General features: G+C 43.2%; 1 protein-coding gene across 2 annotated transcripts in view; it reads left to right on the forward strand.

Moving 5' to 3' along the window:
• The window catches only part of Parp9 (poly(ADP-ribose) polymerase family member 9), a 37,254-nt gene that overhangs the window by 12,147 nt on the left and 5,407 nt on the right, over window positions 1-19,700 (forward strand). Inside the window, exons 4-9 of one of the 2 annotated variants that reach the window (XM_045147590.1) lie at window positions 114-955; window positions 5,165-5,389; window positions 7,557-7,775; window positions 9,586-9,643; window positions 12,082-12,462; window positions 18,819-18,958. In XM_045147590.1, the coding sequence (XP_045003525.1) occupies window positions 114-955; window positions 5,165-5,389; window positions 7,557-7,775; window positions 9,586-9,643; window positions 12,082-12,462; window positions 18,819-18,958 (1,865 nt within the window). The remainder of the gene's footprint in view (window positions 1-113; window positions 956-5,164; window positions 5,390-7,556; window positions 7,776-9,585; window positions 9,644-12,081; window positions 12,463-18,818; window positions 18,959-19,700) is intronic. The other variant, XM_045147591.1, reaches the window with a different exon arrangement.

Genomic DNA, 19,700 nt, shown 5'->3' on the forward strand with positions numbered 1-19,700 from the left:
CTAGAAATCTTTGCAAATAACAAACCAACCCTCTCTTGGTGCAATGAGGCATTACAGACTTTTCGAGGAAATCTTCACTCATTTCTTTCTTCTTCTGTCTTTTTTTTTTCCAGACAGCGCCTCTTTGGAAAAAAACTATTGTTGGCAAATTCCCATTAGTCACAGTGACTTCGACATTTTTAAAAGTCACGAGAGTCAGCTGTGTGAAGTCCTCCAGAGTAAGTTCGGCTGCATCTCCACGCTGAGCCACCCCGCTCTGGAGACACGAAACAGCTCTTCTCTCGCTCACCCAGTTTTCAAAAAGAGACTGAGCCCCGAGCTCGAGTTATCGGTCTGGCACGATGACCTCACCAAGCATGCTGTCGACGCCGTGGTAAACGCAGCCAACGAACAGCTCCAGCACAGAGGAGGCCTGGCTGGGGCCCTGGTGAGAGCTGGTGGCCAGGAAATCCAAGAGGAGAGCAGAAGTCTGATCGAGACATTTGGCAAAGTCGCAACTGGTCAGGTAGCTGTGACCAAGGCAGGGGCGCTTCCTTGCAATGTGATTATCCACGCCGTTGGGCCCCAGTGGGTGATAATGGGAAGACAGAGATCCATAGAGCTGCTGCGCCTTGCTATCAAGAATGTTCTAGACTGTGTCAACTATAAACATAAGGGCATTAAGACCATAGCGATTCCGGCCCTGAGCTCTGGAATTTTTCAGTTTCCTCTGGATTTGTGTACAAAAATCATTTTAGAAACGATTTGTGCTTATTTCCAAAACAATCCAGTAGCCGGTAATTTGAGAGAAATTCACCTGGTGAGCAATGAGGCTCTCACTGTCGCTTCCTTTGAAACTGCTTCAAAAGCCATCCTAGGACCCAGTGAGTTGGGCCCTAGGAAGAATCAAACCACCCTTCAGCTTGCCCAGGGCCTGACTCTCCACGTCGTTCAAGGCCACATTGAACTACAAAAAGTAAGTCGGCTTCTCTTCCTTCCCAAAGGTGACCATGGGCTTGCTTGTTGGTTACCTCGTGAGAGGTTTCAGTGTACAAGGTGTGTAGAAAGCACCTTTTTAGAGGTAAGATTATTGATTTCAGAATCTGGCCATCTGTGCTGTTTTCTACCCGCAAATCACCTATCTCTCAGTTTACAGTTGCTCGTCTGTAAAGCATGGATAATTGGCAGCATAGGCTATTATTTCTCAGGTACCATGAAGAATTGGAATAACAGTTGCTGAGCGCCTTTAATCCCAGCACTTGGGAGACCAAGGTAGTAGAATCACTGTGAGTTTGAGTGAGGCCAGCCTGAAGCTAATTACATGGCAGCCTGGGCTTCAAGCTAGACCCCACCTCAAAAAAAAAATAATAATCATAGTTGATCCCAAGGAACTTAAACTCTATTCTTTCTTTTTTTCCTTTCTTTATTTGTTTTTGGAGGTATGGTCTCACTCTAGCCCAGGCTGACCTGGAATTCATTATGTGGTCTCAGGGTGGCCTCGAACTCGCCACCATCCTCCTACATCTGCCTCCTGAGTGCTGGGATTAAAGGTGTGCACTGGGATAGAGGCGTGTGCCAACACACCTGGCACCATTATTATATTTGGTTTTACGAGGTAGGGTCTTGCTATAGCCCAGGTGGACCCTAAACTCACAGCGATCCTTCTACCTCATTTTCCACTTGTACATCTAGCTTTACGTGGGTTCTGGGGAATCAAACGGAATGCTGGGATTAAAGGTGTGAGCCACCACGCCTGGCTCCTGATGGAGCTTAAGGTCATACACTGGTTCCCCCAGCACTTAGCATTTAGAGTGGGTTCACTGGACACAAAGGCTGGGGCCCAGGGAGGGAGAGGAGGAAGTCAGGGTGAACGTGGTAATTCCTAGGCTTTGGCAACTTCTCTTCTGCTAAGCACAGCGCACTTTGAGGAGGACCGTGGCTTCCTCATTTCTGCAGCCCAAGGGCCTGATGTGGGCATGCCATCTAGGCATGAAGCAAATTAATAGTGGGGTGGGGGGGGCATGGCTGGAGGAATGGCTTAGTGGTTAATGCATTTGCCTGCAAAGCCAAAGGACCCAGGTTCGATTCGCCAGGACCCACGTTAGCCAGATGCACAAGGGGGCGCACGTGTCTGGAGTTCGTCTGCAGTGGCTGGAGGCCCTGGCGCGCCCATTATCTCTCTCTCTGCCTGTTTTTCTGTCAAATAAATAAAAATTAATCCTGGGGAATGAAGCATCGAACCGGGGTCCTTAGGCTTCACAGGCAAGCACTTAACCGCTAAGCCATCGCTCTAGCCGCCCCCCACCATTTTATTTTTTGGTTTTTGAGGAAGGGTCTAGCTGTAGCCCAAACTGACCTGGAATTCACTATGTTGTCTCAGGCTGACTCACAGTGAATCTCCTACCTCTGCCTCCCGAGTGCTGGGATTAAAGGCATGTGCCACAATGCCTGGCATTTATTTTTATTTTCTACAGGTAGGGTCTCACTGTAGCCAAATCTGACCTGGAATTCACTATGTAGTCCCAGGCTGGATTCGAACTCAATCTAATCAGTCCTTCATCTGCACTTTCTGAATGAATTTTTCCCCCATTGTTTTCTTTATGATAGCTGTCCCCACTGGGGTTAGATAGACTCTCAGAGCAGTTTTAATTTGCATTTCACTGGTGGCTAATTATGTTGAGCATGTGTAAAAATATTATTTGTCCATCTGTAGTGTTTTTTTAGGTAGGGAATCCCTCTAGCCCAGGCTGACCTGGAATTCACCATGTAGTCTCAGGGTGGCCTCGAGCTCACAGCGATCCTCCTACCTCAGCTTCCTGAGTATTTCAATTAAAGGCATGCGCCACCATGCTGGCATAAAGATTTTATTTTTCTTTATTAGAGAGACAGAGAGAGAATGGGCACACCAGGGCCTCTAGCCACTGCAAACGAACTCCAGACACATGTGCTTCTGGCTTATGTGGGACCTGGAGAATTGAACCTAGGTCCTTAGGCTTTGCAGGCTTGCACCTTAACCACTAAGCCATCTCTCCAGCCCCTTTCCTCTTGTTTATAAAACAACCTATAGAGAAATAGGGGAAAAAATGATGGTGGTAAGGCAGAGAAGGAAACTGGCTATTACTATAAAAAAAAAAAAAAAAAGCCGGGCGTGGTGGTGCATGCCTTTAATCCCAGCACTCGGGAGGCAGAGGTGGGAGGATTGTGAGTTCAAGGCCACCCTGAGACTCCGTAGTGAATTCCAGGTCAGCCTGAGCTACAGTGAGACCCTACCTCAAAAAAAAAACAAAAAAAACAAAAAAAATCACAGGCTTAACAGTCAAAGTGCTTGTGTGCAAAGCCAAAGGACTCAAGTTTGATTCTTCAGTACCCACATAGAGCCGGATGCACAAGGAGGCGCATGCTTCTGGAATTCATCTGCAGTGCCTAGAGGAAGCCCAGTTGTGCCCATTTAAAAAGAAAGAACAAATTACAAGCTTGGGATGTAGCTAAGTGGTAGAATGCTTTCTTACATGTACAATATCCTGGGTTTGACCTCCATCAGTGGGGAAAACAAACATAATAACCAAGTATGATTGCATATGCCTGTAATGCCATTGAAGAAATCTGGGCTACTTTGTGAAACCCTGTCTCAAAAAAAAAAAAAAAAAAGAAAGAAGGAAAAAAGAGATAAAGAAGAAAAGGATCATGGAGGATGTTAATAAAAATTGAGAAATTTAAAAAAAAAGGAAGAGGGCTGGAGAGATGGCTTAGCGGTTAAGCGCTTGCCTGTGATGCCTAAGGACCCCGGTTCGAGGCTCGGTTCCCCAGGTCCCACGTTAGCCAGATGCACAAGGGGGCGCATGCGTCTGGAGTTCGTTTGCAGAGGCTGGAAGCCCTGGCGTGCCCATTCTCTCTCTCCCTCTATCTGTCTTTCTCTCTGTGTCTGTCGCTCTCAAATAAATAAATAAAAAATGAACAATATATATATATATATATATATATATGAAGGAAGAAAAGGCAAGGGCTGAGGGTATAGTTTATAGTTCAGTTAGAGGAGCGCTTGCCTAGCATGCACAAAGCCCTGGGTTCCATCCCAGCGCCACATGAACCAGATATGGTGGCACATGCTTGTAATCCCAACACTGGGGAAGTGGAGGCAGGCCGGGTGCGGTGGCGCACGCCTTTAATCCCAGCACTCAGGAGGCAGAGTAGGAGGATTGCTGTGAGTTCAAGTCCAGCCTAAGACTACATAGTAAATTCCAGGTCAGCCTGGACTAGAGAGCGGGACCCTACCTTAAAGACAAAAAAGTGGAGGCAGGAGCATAAGACATTACAAGGAATGATCAGAATCTTGACATGAACGAGGCATAATTTAGCAAAGCGTTAATAGATGATTGCAATAATAACTTGTAGATATTCACATTAATTTCCAAATAGGACAGTTTCGTGACAATCGAATGATCACTCTTTGGGGAGTTTCTTTTGTGTGCTTTTGCAGCCCACAGTGGCCCCATACTTGCTGTTAGCTGAGGATGACCTTGAACTCCTGATCCTCCAGCCTCTACCTCTCAAATGCTAGGATTACAGACATGGGTACCATGCCCAGTTTACCAAGTGTTAGGGGTCATACCCAGGGTTGGGTGTGCAAGCATTTTATCAGCTGAGCTACATCCCTAGCCCATTCTTTGAAAATGAAGTTTCTAACAATTAGTAAATTAATTTTTGTAGATTTCAGATCTTCAAAAAGTACTTTTCAGGCTGTAGAGATTGCTCAGTGGTTAAAGGCACTTGCTTACAAAGCCTGATGGCAGGGATTCAATTCCCTAGTACTCACATAAAGCCAGATGCACAAAGGGATGTATGTGTCTGGAGTTTATTTATAGAGACAAGAGGTCCTTAGCATACTCAAACTTTCACTTTCTCTCTCTCTCTCTCTCTCTTCTCGCTCTTAAATAGATCAAAACAAAAAATATTTTTCTTTACTTGCTTTTTCGGAGGGATGAAAGGAGGAATGGAGAGGTTCATTGTAGCCCAGGCTGGCCCCAGACTCACAGCAATCCTCCTACCTCAGTCTCCCAAGTGATAGGATTAAAGTTGTGTGCCACCATACCTGGCTCCTTTTCAAAGCTACTAAGGAGGTAAAAGTTTAAATCAGTCACTGAAGGAGGAATTTAATAATGAATCTTGTGTTTCCTTCTCTTTACAGACAGATGTAATTGTTAATTCTGTAAACACCTTTGATCTTACAAGTGGACCTATTACCAAGTCAATTTTACAACAAGCAGGAGAAGAAATGAAATGGGAATTTGATGATATCAAGGCTAAATTGACCTCCAATTCTCAGCTGGTACTGGTCACAAAAGGATTTAAATTGCTCTGTCGCTATGTTTACCACGTACTATGGCAACCAACAATGATGACTACGTATCAGGTAATTAATTTACATTTATATAGCTAAGTAGTCTGTCAAATGTCCATCACTCCATTACAGGTATAAAATGACAAGTGGCATAAGCCCTGTTATACTTACCTTCTGGCCCAAAGCTTGTGGGAGGAAAGGGGATTTTTTGGCTTATGGACTATAGGGGAAACCCCATGATGACAGGAAACCGTGGCATGAGCAGAAGTTGGGCATAGGCTCCTGGCCAACAGCAGCATAGTATATCATTTAGCCAGACACCCTGCTCTTTGGGTTTCATGGAGACCGGGTCTCACTCTGTAGCCCAGGCTGGCCTGTTACTCACTATGCAATGCAGGCTGACCTCAAACTCATGATAATCCTCTTGCCCAAACCTCTTGAGTACTGGAATTATAAACCTAGCATGCCTGGTTTGTCTGTCTTTGTTTCTGTAGCAGGTCTTATTCTCTCTTATTTTTTTATTTGTTTGTTTTTTGTTTTTTATGTTTTGTTTTGGTTTTTTGAGGTAGGGTCTCACTGAAGTCCAGGCTGACCTGGAATTCACTATGGAGTCTCAGGGTGGCCTCGAACTCTTGGTGATCCTCCTACCTCTGCCTCCTGAGTGCTGGGATTCAGTTCATTTTTGGTTTTTTGAGGTAGGATCTCACTCTACTTCAAGCTGAGCTGGAATTCACTATGTAGTGTCAGGGTGGCCTCGAACTCACCAGCAATCCTCCTACCTGTGCCTCCCAAGTGCTGAGATTAAAGGCTTGTGCCACCATGCCCTGCTAGGTCTTGTCCTCTCTTGGTAGAGAAATTTCTGATCCCCAATTGGTCCTCTGATCACTCTCTCTAACTCAGCTTCTTAGGGTTCGTCCGTAGACAACTTTGCTGTAATAGAAATTTCATGCAAATTGAAAGTTGACCAAAGCTGGCCAAAACATTAGCACTTCTTGGAAGAATTATGTAACAAACATTAATGATAATGAATGCTATTTTCTTGTGGAAGTCTCCATCTCCTTAATAAAAGTGTTGATTTGGTAATGGCAAGTGAGTAGCGCATAGCTTGGCTCTCTGAACTGGGAAGATGTGACAGAAATCACAGCGCCCAGTGTCCTGAGCAGTACATAGGGAGCCACTGTGTTGGAGTTTCCCAGCCTTTGTAGTTCCCATCACCTAGCCTTATGGAGTGGGGCCTTTCCTGTCCTCTGAGGAGGCACGGACATGACCCCAAGTAGAGGCTGGCATTGTAAAATGTGGGCAAAGGTTAACTGAAATATTACTTTAAAAATATTTTTATGGGCTGGAGAGACGGCTTAGCGGTTAAGCCCTTGCCTGTGAAGCCTAAGGACCCCGGTTCGCGGCTCGGTTCCCCAGGTCCCACGTTAGCCAGATGCACAAGGGGGCGCACGCCTTTGGAGTTCGTTTGCAGAGGCTGGAAGCCCTGGCGCGCCCATTCTCTCCCTCTCCCTCTGTCTTTCTCTCTGTGTCTGTCACTCTCAAATAAATAAATAAAAAATGAACAAAAAAATATTAAAAAAAAATATTTTTATGGGCTGGAGAGATTGCTTAGCAGTTAAGGCACTTGCTTGCAAACCCACAGGACCCAGCTTGGATTTCCCAGGAACCACAAGGTGGCGCATGAATCTGGAGTTCATTTGCAGTGGCTGGAGGTGCTGCACCCATTCTCTCTCTCTCTATCTCTACCTGCTATTTTCTCTCTCTCATAAATAAATAAATAAATAAACAAACTCTTAAAAAATATTTATGCCAGACGAGGTGGCACATGCCTCTAATCCCAGCACTTGGGAGGCAGAGATAGGAGGATTGCCATGAGTATGAGGCCACCCTTAGACTACATAGTGAATTCCAGGTCAGCCTTGGCTAGAATGAAACCCTACCTTGAAAATGAATACATACACACATACATATATATAATATATTATATGTATATAATTTGTATGCAGAGAAAGAGCTGGAGAGAGAGAGAGAATGGTTACACCAAGGCCTCTTGCTATTGCAAACAGACTCTAGACTCATGTGCCACGTTGTACATCTGGCTTTCCATGGGTCCTGGGGAATCAAACCCTTGCTAGCAGGCTCTGCAAGCAAGGGCTATTGACTGCTGAGCGATCTCCCAACCCCCTGAACTCTTGTTATTGACTAAAAGATTTATCTTAAATTTGTGATTTTCTTACAGATATTGAAAGATGCAATGAAAATATGTTTGAAAAAATGCCTGATATCAGATATAAGCTCCATCTCCTTTCCTACCCTTGGCACTGGAGGGATGGGCATGAATAAGAAAACAGCAGCGCAGATCATGTTTAATGAAGTTTTGACATTTGCCACAGTGTACCTGGCAAAACCCCTCACTGTAAACTTCGTGATCTTTCCAGAAGATACGGAAACATATGAGGTGAGTTAACAGCTTAGAAATAAATATCCTACAGTTTGTCTATTCAACAATGTCTACAGAGAGTCTCCAATCTATAAAACACTGGTGCACGCCATTAATCCCAGCACTCGGGAGGCAGAGGTAGGAGGATCGCCGTGAGTTCGAGGCCAGCCTGAGGCTCCATAGTGAATTCCAGGTGAGCCTGAGCTAGAGTGAGACCTTACCTCAGAAAAAAAAAAAGGACAAATTTCATATCTCTCAGGCTCTAGAAACAGCAGTGGTAGATACAATTTATGTGGAAAATATCCTCATATTTAACAAAAACATTTTAATTATTTGTTAGAGGCTGGGCAGAGAGAGAAAGGGAAAGACAAGTAGAGAGAGAGAGAATGGGTGCACCAGGGCCTCCAGACACTGCAAATGAACTCCAGATGCGTGTGCCTCTGTATGCATCTGGCTTTACATAGGTCCAGGGAATTGAACCTGGGTCTTTTGGCTTTTTGGCAAGCACCTTAAGTGCGAAGCCATCTCTCCAACCCTATCCTCATGTTTTTTAATTCTTAAGTTAAATTAATAATTGTTAAGTTCAGGTATTAAGTAAAATCCAGTCTATCTCATTAATAATCACCTTTTCAATGAAGTAATTATTATCTACTATATCAACTTTAAACACAAAAGATACTGGATAAGATGGTTTCAAACACCAGGAGAGGGCTGAGGAGATGGCTAAGTGGTCAAAGGTGCTTGATTCTAAAGCCTGCTGGTGAGGGCTTGATGCCCCAGTACCCTCATAAAGCCAGGTGGACAAATTGGCATGAGTCTGGAGTTTGCTTGGAGCAGGAAATGCTCTGGCACACCCATTTCTCATCCTCTTTCTATTATCAGCTCCAAGTGGCAGTTTTATGGGAGGAAGGAATTTATTTCAGGCTTACAGATCCAGAGGAAGTTCTGTTAATGGCAGAAGAAGCTGACTCCCATTCATAAATCCAAGCAGAGAGAGGAAGGAATTACAAATAGAGTCAGGCGTGGTGGCGCACGCCTTTAATCCCAGCACATGGGAGACAGAGGTAGGAGGATCGCCATGAGTTCGAGGCCACCCTGAGACTACATAGTGAATTCCAGGTCAGCCTAAGGTAGAGTGAGACCCTACCTAAAAAAAAAAAAAAAAAAAAAAGTCAGCAAATACCACAATCAAGGTCCACCAGAGTTCCAAACTCTTTATTTTAATTTAAAAATTTTTTATTTTCATTTATTCATTCGAAAGAGAGAAATAGACAGACAGGTAGAGAGAGCAAGATAATGGGCACACCACAGCCTCCAGCCACTGTAAATGAACCCCAGATGTGTGTGCCCTCTTGTGCATCTGGCTTATATGAGTCCTGGAGAATTGAACCTGAGTCCAGGTAAGTGTCTTAACCACTAAGCCATCTCTCCAGCCCAAACTCTTTTTTTTTTTTTTTGTTTTTTTTGAGGTAGGGTCTCACTCTAGCCCAGGCTGACCTGGAATTCACTATGGAGTCTCAGGGTGGCCTCAACTGACTACGATCCACCTACCTCTGCCTCCCGAGTGCTGGGATTAAAGTCGTGTGCCACCACACCTGGCTTGTTTGTTCATTTTTTTTGTTTGTTTGTTTGTTTTGAGGTAGGGTCTCTCTATAGTTCAGGCTGACCTGGAATTCACTATGTAGTCTCAGGGTGGCCTTGAACTCATGGCAGTCCTCCTGCCTCTCCCTCCTGAGTGCTGGGATTAAATGTGGCATGTCCACGCAGACAGATTTTGGTGAAGATGGGTGGGAGCCTTGTTCTGACCCTGCTGTTTTGCTTATTGTAGGTTTTCTGTGCTGAAATGGCAGGGTGCTCCAAGATGATGAACATCAACAGTCACGCTGGTAAGAAATTCACCGGGAAGGGGGCTAGAGATATGGTTTAGTGGTTAAGGCATTTACCTGCAAAGCCTAAGGACCCACATTCCACTCTCCAGATCCCACATGAGCCAGACAAAGGTGAGGCAAGTGCAAGGTCACCCATGCCCACTAGGTGGCGCAAGCATCTGGAGTTGGATGATTGCAATGGCTGAAGACCTGTCATGCCAATTCTCTCTGTGTGTCTCTTTCCTATTCTGTAAATAAATAAATAAATGAATAAATAAATAAATGAAATTCAGCTGGGTGTGGTGGCACATACCTTTAATCCCAGCATTTGGGAGGCAGAGGTAGAAGGAACACCATGAGTTCGAGGTCACCCTGAGACTCCATAGTGAATTCCAGGTCAGCCTGGCTGGGGCAAGACCCTACCTCGAAAAACCAAATAAAAGAAGAAATTCACAGGAGTTCTTAGAGCTGCGTATAGTAGCACATGCCTGAAATCTCATTACTTGGGAGGTAGAGGCAGGAAGATCAGGAGGAGTTCAACATCACCTTAATGCCAACCTAGACTGTATGATAGCCTGTCTCAAAGAAATAAAATAAGGAGTGGGGAGAGAGAGAGACTGGCTGACTACAGATTTAGAGACTCTGGGTCTAAGCAAAGCGGGTCTTCTTAAAAGCTCTGAACCCGCTGGGCATGGTGATGCACGCCTTTAATCCCAGCACTTAGAAGGCAGAAGTAGGAGGATCGCTGTGAGTTCGAGGCCACACTGAGATTTCATAGTGAATTCCAGGTCAGCCTGGGCTAGAGTCACCCTACTTCAAAAAAAAAAAAGAACATTTGTTCCAGTTTTGTTGTATCTGTCATAAACACGTCGGAGTTCTACTTGTTCTATGTCCTTCCCAATGCTTGCTATTGTCACAGGTGATTTTTCATGTCCCTCATTATAATGAAAGTAAGCATCTTTTCACATAGATAGAGGTAATTCTGGTTTCCTTCTCTGAGAAGTTTTTTTGCCCAACCGGCTACTGGGTTGCTTTTATTATTATTATTATTTTTTAATGATTTAAAGGGAATTCTAGCAGCAACTTTATTTATTTATTTATTTATTTATTGAAACTTTTATTTTATTTTGTTTTTCAAGGTAGGGTCTCACTCTAGCTCAGGCTGACCTGGAATTCACTATGGAGTCTCAGGGGGAGTCTTTGAACTCACTGCAGTCCTCCTACCTCTGCCTCCCGAGTGCTTGGATTAAAGGTGTATACACCACCACATTCGGCTGACTTAAGGGGAATTCTTTCATTTGATTTTTGTTTTTTTTTTTTGAGACAAGGTCTCATATTGCCATCAAGCTCTCTATATATCCAAGACTAGCCTTGAAGTCCTGACCCTCCTCACCTCCAAGATTTTGGGATTGCAAACATGCACTGCTTTGCCTGCTTTAGTTTCTATTTCTTTCTTTAAATAAATTTCACTCACCCGTGGGATATTGTTTACAATTATGGAAGTTGTCAATAAAAAATAAATAAATTTCACTCTGAGGCCTGGAGAGATGGCTTAGCAGTTAAGACACTTGCCTGCAAAGCCTGAGGACTCACGTTCAATTCCCCAGTACCCACATAAGTCAGATAGATGCACAAGGTGGTGCAGACATCTCAAGTTTGTTTGCGGTGGCTGGAGGCTCTTGTGTGCCCATAATCTATCTGCCTCTCTCTCTCTCACACACACACACACAAATAAATAAATAACTAAAATAAGATTTTTTAAAAAATTCCACTCTCTTTCAGTCATACTTGGGTTTTTTTTGTTGTTGTTGTTTGATTTTTGTTTTTCAAGGTAGGGTTTCACTCTAGTCAAGGCTTACCTGCAATTTGCTATGGAGTCTCAGAGTGGCCTTGAACTTATAGCCATCCTCCTACCTCTGCCTCCTGAGTGCTGGGATTAAAGGCATGTGCCACCACGCCTGGCTTTTTTCAGACATATTTGATTATGAACCTATAAGGTATAAGAGGTTAAGAAATGTCCCACCTGGCAGATGAAATCAGAACAAATGCCACCCAGTAGTGGCAGATAAGATAAAGTCAATTCTAACTGCTTGTTCCAAGGAGTCCATAAACCATATGTGTAGATTCCCTTCTACCTAGCGCAGCTTCCAGTGATGGGTCCCTTACTGGGACTGCTATTGCTGACAATTTCCTTGGGGCAAACACTGGCCATCAGTACTTTGTTCTGTACTGTTTTAGTTTAGTTTCAATATCTTATTTATTTTTTGAGAGGAGAGAGAGGCAGGCAAAGGGAGAATGGGCACACCAGGCCTCTAGCCAGTGGAACTGAACTCCAGATGCATGCGCCATCTTGCGCATCTGGTTTTGTCATGGGTACGGGGCATCAAACCTGGTCCTGTTCTGTACTATTTTACAACCTGCCAGCCTTCTATTTTTGCTTATGATAATTATTTCAGTCTCGCAGTGGACCACAGAGGAGCAAAGAAGAAACGGGCATGAAGCTGGCTCTCCTGCCATCAACCTCATGGGATACAGTATGGAAGATATGAGTGAAGCCAAAGCCTGGATTCAAAAGTTACTGACCTCTCAGGAGCAACACGTCATTGAAAACAATCATATTCTCTACCTTGGGAAAAAGGAACATGACATTTTATCTCAGCTCCAGAAAACCTCAAGTGTCGCCATTTCAGAGATTGTTAGTCCTGGAAAGGCAGCTTTAGAAATTAAAGGAGCTCATGCTAACCTCATTGAAGCAGTCCTGAATATTGAACGTATGCTGTCTGTCATTCAGGAAGAAGTGGCAAAGAAAAGAGAGAGAAGTCTTTGGAGCTTGTCAGGTGAGTAACATTCTATTAAGTAAGTTTAAAAAAAAAAAATCAAGCCGGGCATGGTAGTGTTCCTAATGTGGCGTATGAGTGTTCTTGTAGGTGTGGATACAAGAGCAGGAGAAGGGGCTGGAGAGATGGCTTAGCGGTTAAGCGCTTGCCTGTGAAGCCTAAGGACCTGGGTTTGAGGCTTGATTCCCCAGGACCCACGTTAGCCAGATGCACAAGGGGGCGCACACGTCTGGAGTTCATTTGCAATGGCCGGAGACCCTGGGGCGCCTATTCTCTCTCTCTCTCTGTCTGTCACTCTCAAATAAATTAATTAATTTAAAAAATATTTTTAAAAAAGAGTGGGAGAAGAAAGAGCAAGCCATTCTGGTTCATATAGTTTTGGAGGATTTTTTTTAACTTTAGTTTGTATTTTATTTGAGGGAGAGAGAGAAAGAGACAGATGGAGAATGGGCGCGTCAGGGCCATTAGCCGCTGCAAACAAACGCCAGACGCATTTTTATTTCCAGGCGTGTTGGCGCATGCCTTTAGTCCCAGCATTGGGGAGGCAGAGGTAGAGGGATTGTTGTGAGTTCAAGGTCACCCTGAGACTACATAATGAATTTCAGGTCAGCCTACGCTAATGCGGGACCCTACCTTGAAAAACCGAAACAGCAACAACAAAAAAAGAAGAAAAAGAAGAAAAGACATGATAGTACAAGGCCAGTCAGCTGCGGTGGCGCATGCCCGTGATCCTACCACTCACTCCAGAAATGGAGACAGGAGAGTTAGGAGTTAAAGGCCAAGCTGGGCTACTTGACATCTAGTCTCAAAAAACAAGAAGAGGCTGACAGAAAACTAGAAGAAGCCATTCTGCATGCAGTTCAATGAGAGAAAAAGATACCACCAGTGAAGATACTCAACTGTGGACACTGCAAGCCTTATAATTGGCCAGCCAGGCCAAATGAGCCAACGGGTGCAATAGTGAAACGTCTATCATGGTGGAAACCAACTGCCCTCTAATTGGACTGGAGGCCCACTCCATGGGAGCGAATACATCCCTGATACTGAAAACTTAAAATGGGGTAATCATGTGTCCTAGGGGTGTAACATCTGCTGATGTCTGGATAAATTTATATACGATGCTTATCAAACTGCCCAGTAAAGCACTTTTCTTAATATTCGTACCCTTATATTAATGCTCCTCTCACTTTGGGTAGAGAATCTTCTCTTTTCATATGGCCATGACCTTGGGATGACTCATAAGGTATCATGGTGCAGGAAAGAATTGACTAGAGTACTGAGTAACATCTCGATCACACCTTCGAAGGCTCAGGGTGTAAGGCGGAAGAGGTGGAGGAAAGAATATAAGAGCCAAAGGAAGGGTAGGACTCCTTACAACGTGCTCCCTCCAGACATGAAATGTCCTTGATATCCATGACCTCACGGTGCCTGACACTACCTACACAAGACCATCATAAGAGGAGGAAAAGATCATCAAAATAAAAGACTGATTGAGGGCTGGAGAGATGGCTTAGCGGTTAAAGCATTTGCCTGCAAAGCCAAAGGATCCTGGTTCGACTCTCCAGGACCCACGTAAGCCAGATGCACAAGATGGCGCATGCATCTGGAGCTCGTTTGCAGTGCCCATTCTCTCTCTCTCTCTCACACACACACACATACACAAATAAATAAAAATTATAAAGAAAAAAAAAAGATAAAAGTCCTACAGAGACTGGGAATAGAAGGAACATATCTCAATATAATAAAGGCTATTTATGATAAGCCTACAGCCAACATATTACTAAATGGGGAAAAACTGGAAGCTTTTCCACTAAAATCAGGAACAAGACAAGGGTGTCCACTGTCCCCACTTTTATTTAATATAGTTTTGGAAGTCTTAGCCATAGCAATAAGGCAAGAGACACACATAAAGGGGATACAAATTGGAAAGGAAGAAATCAAGTTATCATTATTTGCAGATGACATGATTCTATAGATAAAGGACCCTAAAGACTCTACTAACAAGCTGTTAGAGCAGATCAAAACCTACAGCAATGTAGCAGGATACAAAATAAATACACAGAAATCAATAGCCTTCATATATGCTAACAACAAACACACAGAGGATGAAATCAGAAAATCACTCCCATTCACAATTGCATCAAAAAAAATAAAGTACCTTGGAATAAACCTAACCAAGGAAGTAAAGAATCTCTACAATGAGAACTTTAAAACACTAAAGCGAGAAATTGCAGAAGACACTAGAAAGTGGAGAAACATCCCTTGTTCCTGGATTGGAAGAATCAATATCGTGAAAATGGCAATCTTACCTAAAGCAATCTACACATTTAATGCAATCCCTATCAAAATTCCAAAGGCTTTCTTCATGGAAATAGAAAAAAACAATCCAAAACTTCATTTAGAATCACAAAAAACCTCGAATATCTAAATAATACTGAGCAACAAAAAAGAGGCTGGTGGTATCACCATACCTGATTTTAACCTATACTACAGAGCCATAGTAACAAAAACAGCATGGTACTGGCACAAAAACAGACATGTAGATCAGTGGAACAGATGTAAGCCCAAGTAGCTATAGCCACCTGATATTCGATAAAAATGCCAAAAACACTAATTGGAGAAGAGACAGCCTCTTCAGCAAATGGTGTTTTGAAAACTGGATATATATCAGCAGAAGGATGAAAATAGATTCTTCTCTCTCGCCATGCACAAGAATTAAGAATTAATTAATTATTAATTAATTATTAATTAAGAAGTCCTTAACATCAGACCGGAAACTCTGAAACTGCTAGAGGAAAAAGTAGGGGAAACCCTTCAACATATTGGTCTTGGCAAAGACTTTCTGAATACAACCCCAATTGCTCAGGCAATAAAACCACAGATTAACCACTGGGACCTAATGAAATTACAAAGATTTTGCACCGCAAAGGACACTGAAAAAAGCAAGGAGGCAACCTACAGAATGGGAAAAAAATCTTCGCCAGCTATATATCTGATAGAGGATTAATATCTAGGATATACAAAGAACTCAAAAAGCTAAATAATAAGGAATCAAACAAGCCAATCAAAAAATGGGCTATGGAGCTAAATAGAGAGTTCTCAAAGGAAGAAATACGAATGGCATATAAGCATCTAAAAAAATGTTCTACGTCACTAGTCATCAGGGAAATGCAGATTAAAACTACATTGAGATTCCATCTCACTCCTGTCAGATTGGCCACCATCATGAAAACACATGATCATAAATGTTGGCGGGGATGTGGAAAAAAAGGAACCCTTCTGCACTGCTGGTGGGAATGCAATCTGGTCCAGCCATTGTGGAAAACAGTGTGGAGGTTCCTAAAACAGCTAGAGATTGATCTACCATATGACCCAGCTATAGCACTCCTAGGCATATATCCAAAAGACTCATCACATTTCCTTAGAAGTACGTGCTCAACCATGTTTATTGCTGCTCAATTTATAATAGCTGGGAAATGGAACCAGCCTAGATGTCCCTCAACAGATGAGTGGATAATGAAGATGTGGCACATTTATACAATGGAGTTCTACTCAGCGGTAAAGAAAAATGAAGTTATGAAATTTGCAGAAAAATGGATGGACCTGAAAAGTATTATACTAAGTGAGGTAACCCAGACCCAGAAAGCCAAGCGCCACATATTCTCTCTCATATGTGGATCCTAGCTACAGATGACTGGGCTTCTGTGTGAGAATGAAAATACTTAGTAGCAGAGGCCAGTAAGGTAAAAAGGAGACATAAAGGGAAGAGAAAGGAAGGGAGGAGGGTACTTAATAGGTTGGTATTGTATATATGTAAGTATAACGATTGAGATGGGGAGGTAATATGATGGAGAATGGAATTTCAAAGGGGAAAGTGTGGGGGGGGGAATTACCATGGGATATATTTTATAATCATGGAAAATGTTAATAAAAATTAAAAAAAAAAGACTGAGTTGGGGAGGGGATATGATGGAGAATGGAATTTCAAAGTGGAAAGGTGGGAAGGAAGGGTATTACCATGGGATATTTTTTATAATCATGGAAAATGTTTTTAAAAAATTGAGAAAAAATAAAATAAAACAGGAAGAGAAGCTGGGTTTGGTGGTGCCTGTCCTTAATTCCACTATTCGGGAGGCAGAGGTAGGATTGTTGTGAGTTCCATTTCTTCTTCAGTGTTCACAGAGACTCAGATGGTGTGATAGAGATGTCTGATTTAATATGAGCACTTAACCGTTCTAAGCACTTTTTCTTATTTTGAGGTAGGGTCTACACTAGTCCAAGCTGACCAGGCCTCCAGCCACCGCAAACGAACTCCAGATGCATGCGCCACCTTGTGCATCTGGCTAACATGGGACCTGGGGAATCGAGCCTTGAACCGGGGTCCTTAGGCTTCACAGGCAAGCGCTTAACCGCTAAACCATCTCTCCAGGCCCATAACAGGAGTTTTAGGGGCAAAGCCCTGGCTCCAGCAGCCCCAAGCAGGCTCGGCACACCCAGCCATCCCAATAGAGCAGTGAGCGTGATACGGAATGGTTACGAGCAGAGGATGATTTAATCATTTCACCTTGGGAAGAGGAACAGATGAAGAGTTCTAGGGTCCTCAAATCTCCTTCAGGTCTGATGTGAGTTTTAGGTTTAATTAGAGGATGGATGCGGGGAACAGTTTGGAAGAGATACCCAGAATTAATCAGTCCTGGTCAAGGTGTGATCCCATCCATGAATGTCTTAGCTCAGGGCCTACAAAAGGATCTCACAAGTTGTTAATCTATTAATTGCTCTCATGGACCTAGGGGAATCAATCTGGTTTTAGCAGATGCTCTACTCCAGAGTGTACCCTCTCCATAGATAATGGCCTCATCTTAGGGGTGAGGGTGGCCTGTTGTGCCTGGGGCCTTACTGGAATCCAAGGTGACTGCTGACTTAGGTCTTAAAGGGGAATGAGTCATGGTAGATAGGCAGACCTTCCTTAGCGATGATTCCATTCATGCAGACTCAAGCAAGAGTGTGATCTAAAGTGAATGAGACAGACAGAATGCAAAAGCTAAGGTGCCAGGCTTGATGATGATGATGATGACTGATTGAGATGGGAAGGGGATATGATGGAGAATGGAATTTCAAAGGGGAAAGGGGGGGAGGAAGGGCATTACCATGGGATATTGTTTAGAATCATGAAAATTGTTAATGGGATATTTTTTATAATCATGGAAAATGTTTTAAAAAATTGAGAAAAATAAAAAAACAAGAAGAGAAGCTGGGTTTGGTGGTAGCATGTGTCTTTTACCACTGAACCGTCTCTCCAGTCCTCAGGCTGGTTTGTGAAACCTTGTCCAGGATCCATGTCAGCCAGATGTACAAGGAAGAACATGTGTATAGTGTTCATTTGCAGCGGGTAGAGGCCCTTGTGTGCCCATATTCTCTCTATCTCTTTCTCTCTCTATCCTTGCAAATATATATATATATTTTTTTTCCTTTTCATTGGTTTTTTGAGGTAGGGTTTCACTCTAGTCCAGGCTGACTTGGAATTCACTATGTAGTCTCAGGGTGTCCTCGAACTCATGGTGATCCTCTTACCTCTGTCTCCCAAGTGCTGGGATTATTATTATTATTATTATTTTTTTTTTTTTTTGGTTTTTCGAGGTAGGGTCTCACTCTGGCTCAGGCTGACCTGGAATTCACTATGTAGTCTCAGGGTGGCCTCGAACTCTCGGAGATCCTCCTACCTCTGCCTCCCGAATGCTGGGATTAAAGGCATGCCCCACCACGCCCAGCTCAAGTAAATAATAATAATAATTTAAAAAACAAAACAGCAGCTGGGCTGGAGAGATTGATTAGTAGTTAAGGCACTTGCCTGCAAAGCTAAAGGTCCCAGGTTCGATTCCCCAGGACCCACATAAGCCAGATGCACAAGGTGGCACATGCTTCTGGAGTCGCTTGTAATGGCTGACGGCCCTGGCATGCCCATTCTCTCTCTATCTGCCTCTTTCTCAAATATAAATAAAATAAAATATAAAGAAAAAAATAAAACATAAAAAAGATGTTACCAAAAAAATTAATTTAAAAAAGCAGCTTCTAAATGTGCACCACAATTCTCTTTGCATGTCCTTAAGGACATGAGTATAGTTTAAATGAGCTAGTAGTCCAGTTTATTAGAATTTATTTGATTTATTTGGCATGGTGGCGCACGCCTTTAATCCCAGCACTTGGGAGGCAGAGGTAGGGAGATCGCCATGAGTTCGAGGCCATCTTGAGACTACATCGTGAATTCCACGTCAGCCTTGGGCTAGAGTGAAACCTTACCTCAGATTTATTATTGTTCTTAGAGTAATGAGATAAACTTGTGTCTTGCTCATTTTTAGAAAAATGGACTGATTGGAAGCCAAAATACCAGGAAGAAATGAAGGAAACTATCACCTTTCTACGATACCCAGCACCTCCAATGCCAGAACTTCAGGACAGAAAGAAACAGTTTGAAGAGTGTGGTTTGCATGTTATAAAGGTATACCTTAATTAAGGTGGGGGTGGTATTTGGTTCACCTTGTAATTAGCTGTAACCAGAAGAAAAGCTCACCTACAAATGACTCTCAGCTAGCTGCTCAGTGACCTGAAATCCAAGGAATCAAACTGGACAGGGGCTAGAAGATGGCTTTAGCAGTTAAGTCCAGCAAAGCCAAAGGACCTGGTTTCAATTCCCCAGTACCCATGTAAAGCCAAATGCACAAGGTGGTGCATACATCTGCAGCTCATTTGCAGTGGCTAAAGGCCTTGGTGTACCCATTCCATAAAATAAAATAAAGAAGGGCTGGGGAAATGGCTTAGTGGTTAGGGCATTTGCCTGTGAAGCCTAAGGACCCTGGTTTGATTCCCCAGGATGCACACAAGCAGATGCACAAGGGGGTGTATGCATCTGGAGTTCATTTGCAGTGGCTGGAGGCCCTGATGAACCCATTCTCTCTTTCTTTCTGCATCTTCCTCTCTCTCTCCCAAATAAATAAATAAATAAATAAATAAAATAAAGAGACTGGACAGGAGTGCAGACATAAGGGCAAGAAACTTAACAGCTGAGCTATCTCTCTAGCCTCAGGTGTGTACTTGGAAACAGGAGGTAGAAATGGTGTTAGAACATGCAGACGCATCGATTTAAGACTCAGAAATAATCTGCCCATTGTTGAGCAAAACAAAAGAAAATGCAGCAGTGTTTATTACACTGTGCTAAAATTGTTTACCTATTTTCTTTTTTT

Source organism: Jaculus jaculus, chromosome 4 (genome assembly GCF_020740685.1).
Source record: "Jaculus jaculus isolate mJacJac1 chromosome 4, mJacJac1.mat.Y.cur, whole genome shotgun sequence".
Taxonomy (NCBI): domain Eukaryota; kingdom Metazoa; phylum Chordata; class Mammalia; order Rodentia; family Dipodidae; genus Jaculus; species Jaculus jaculus.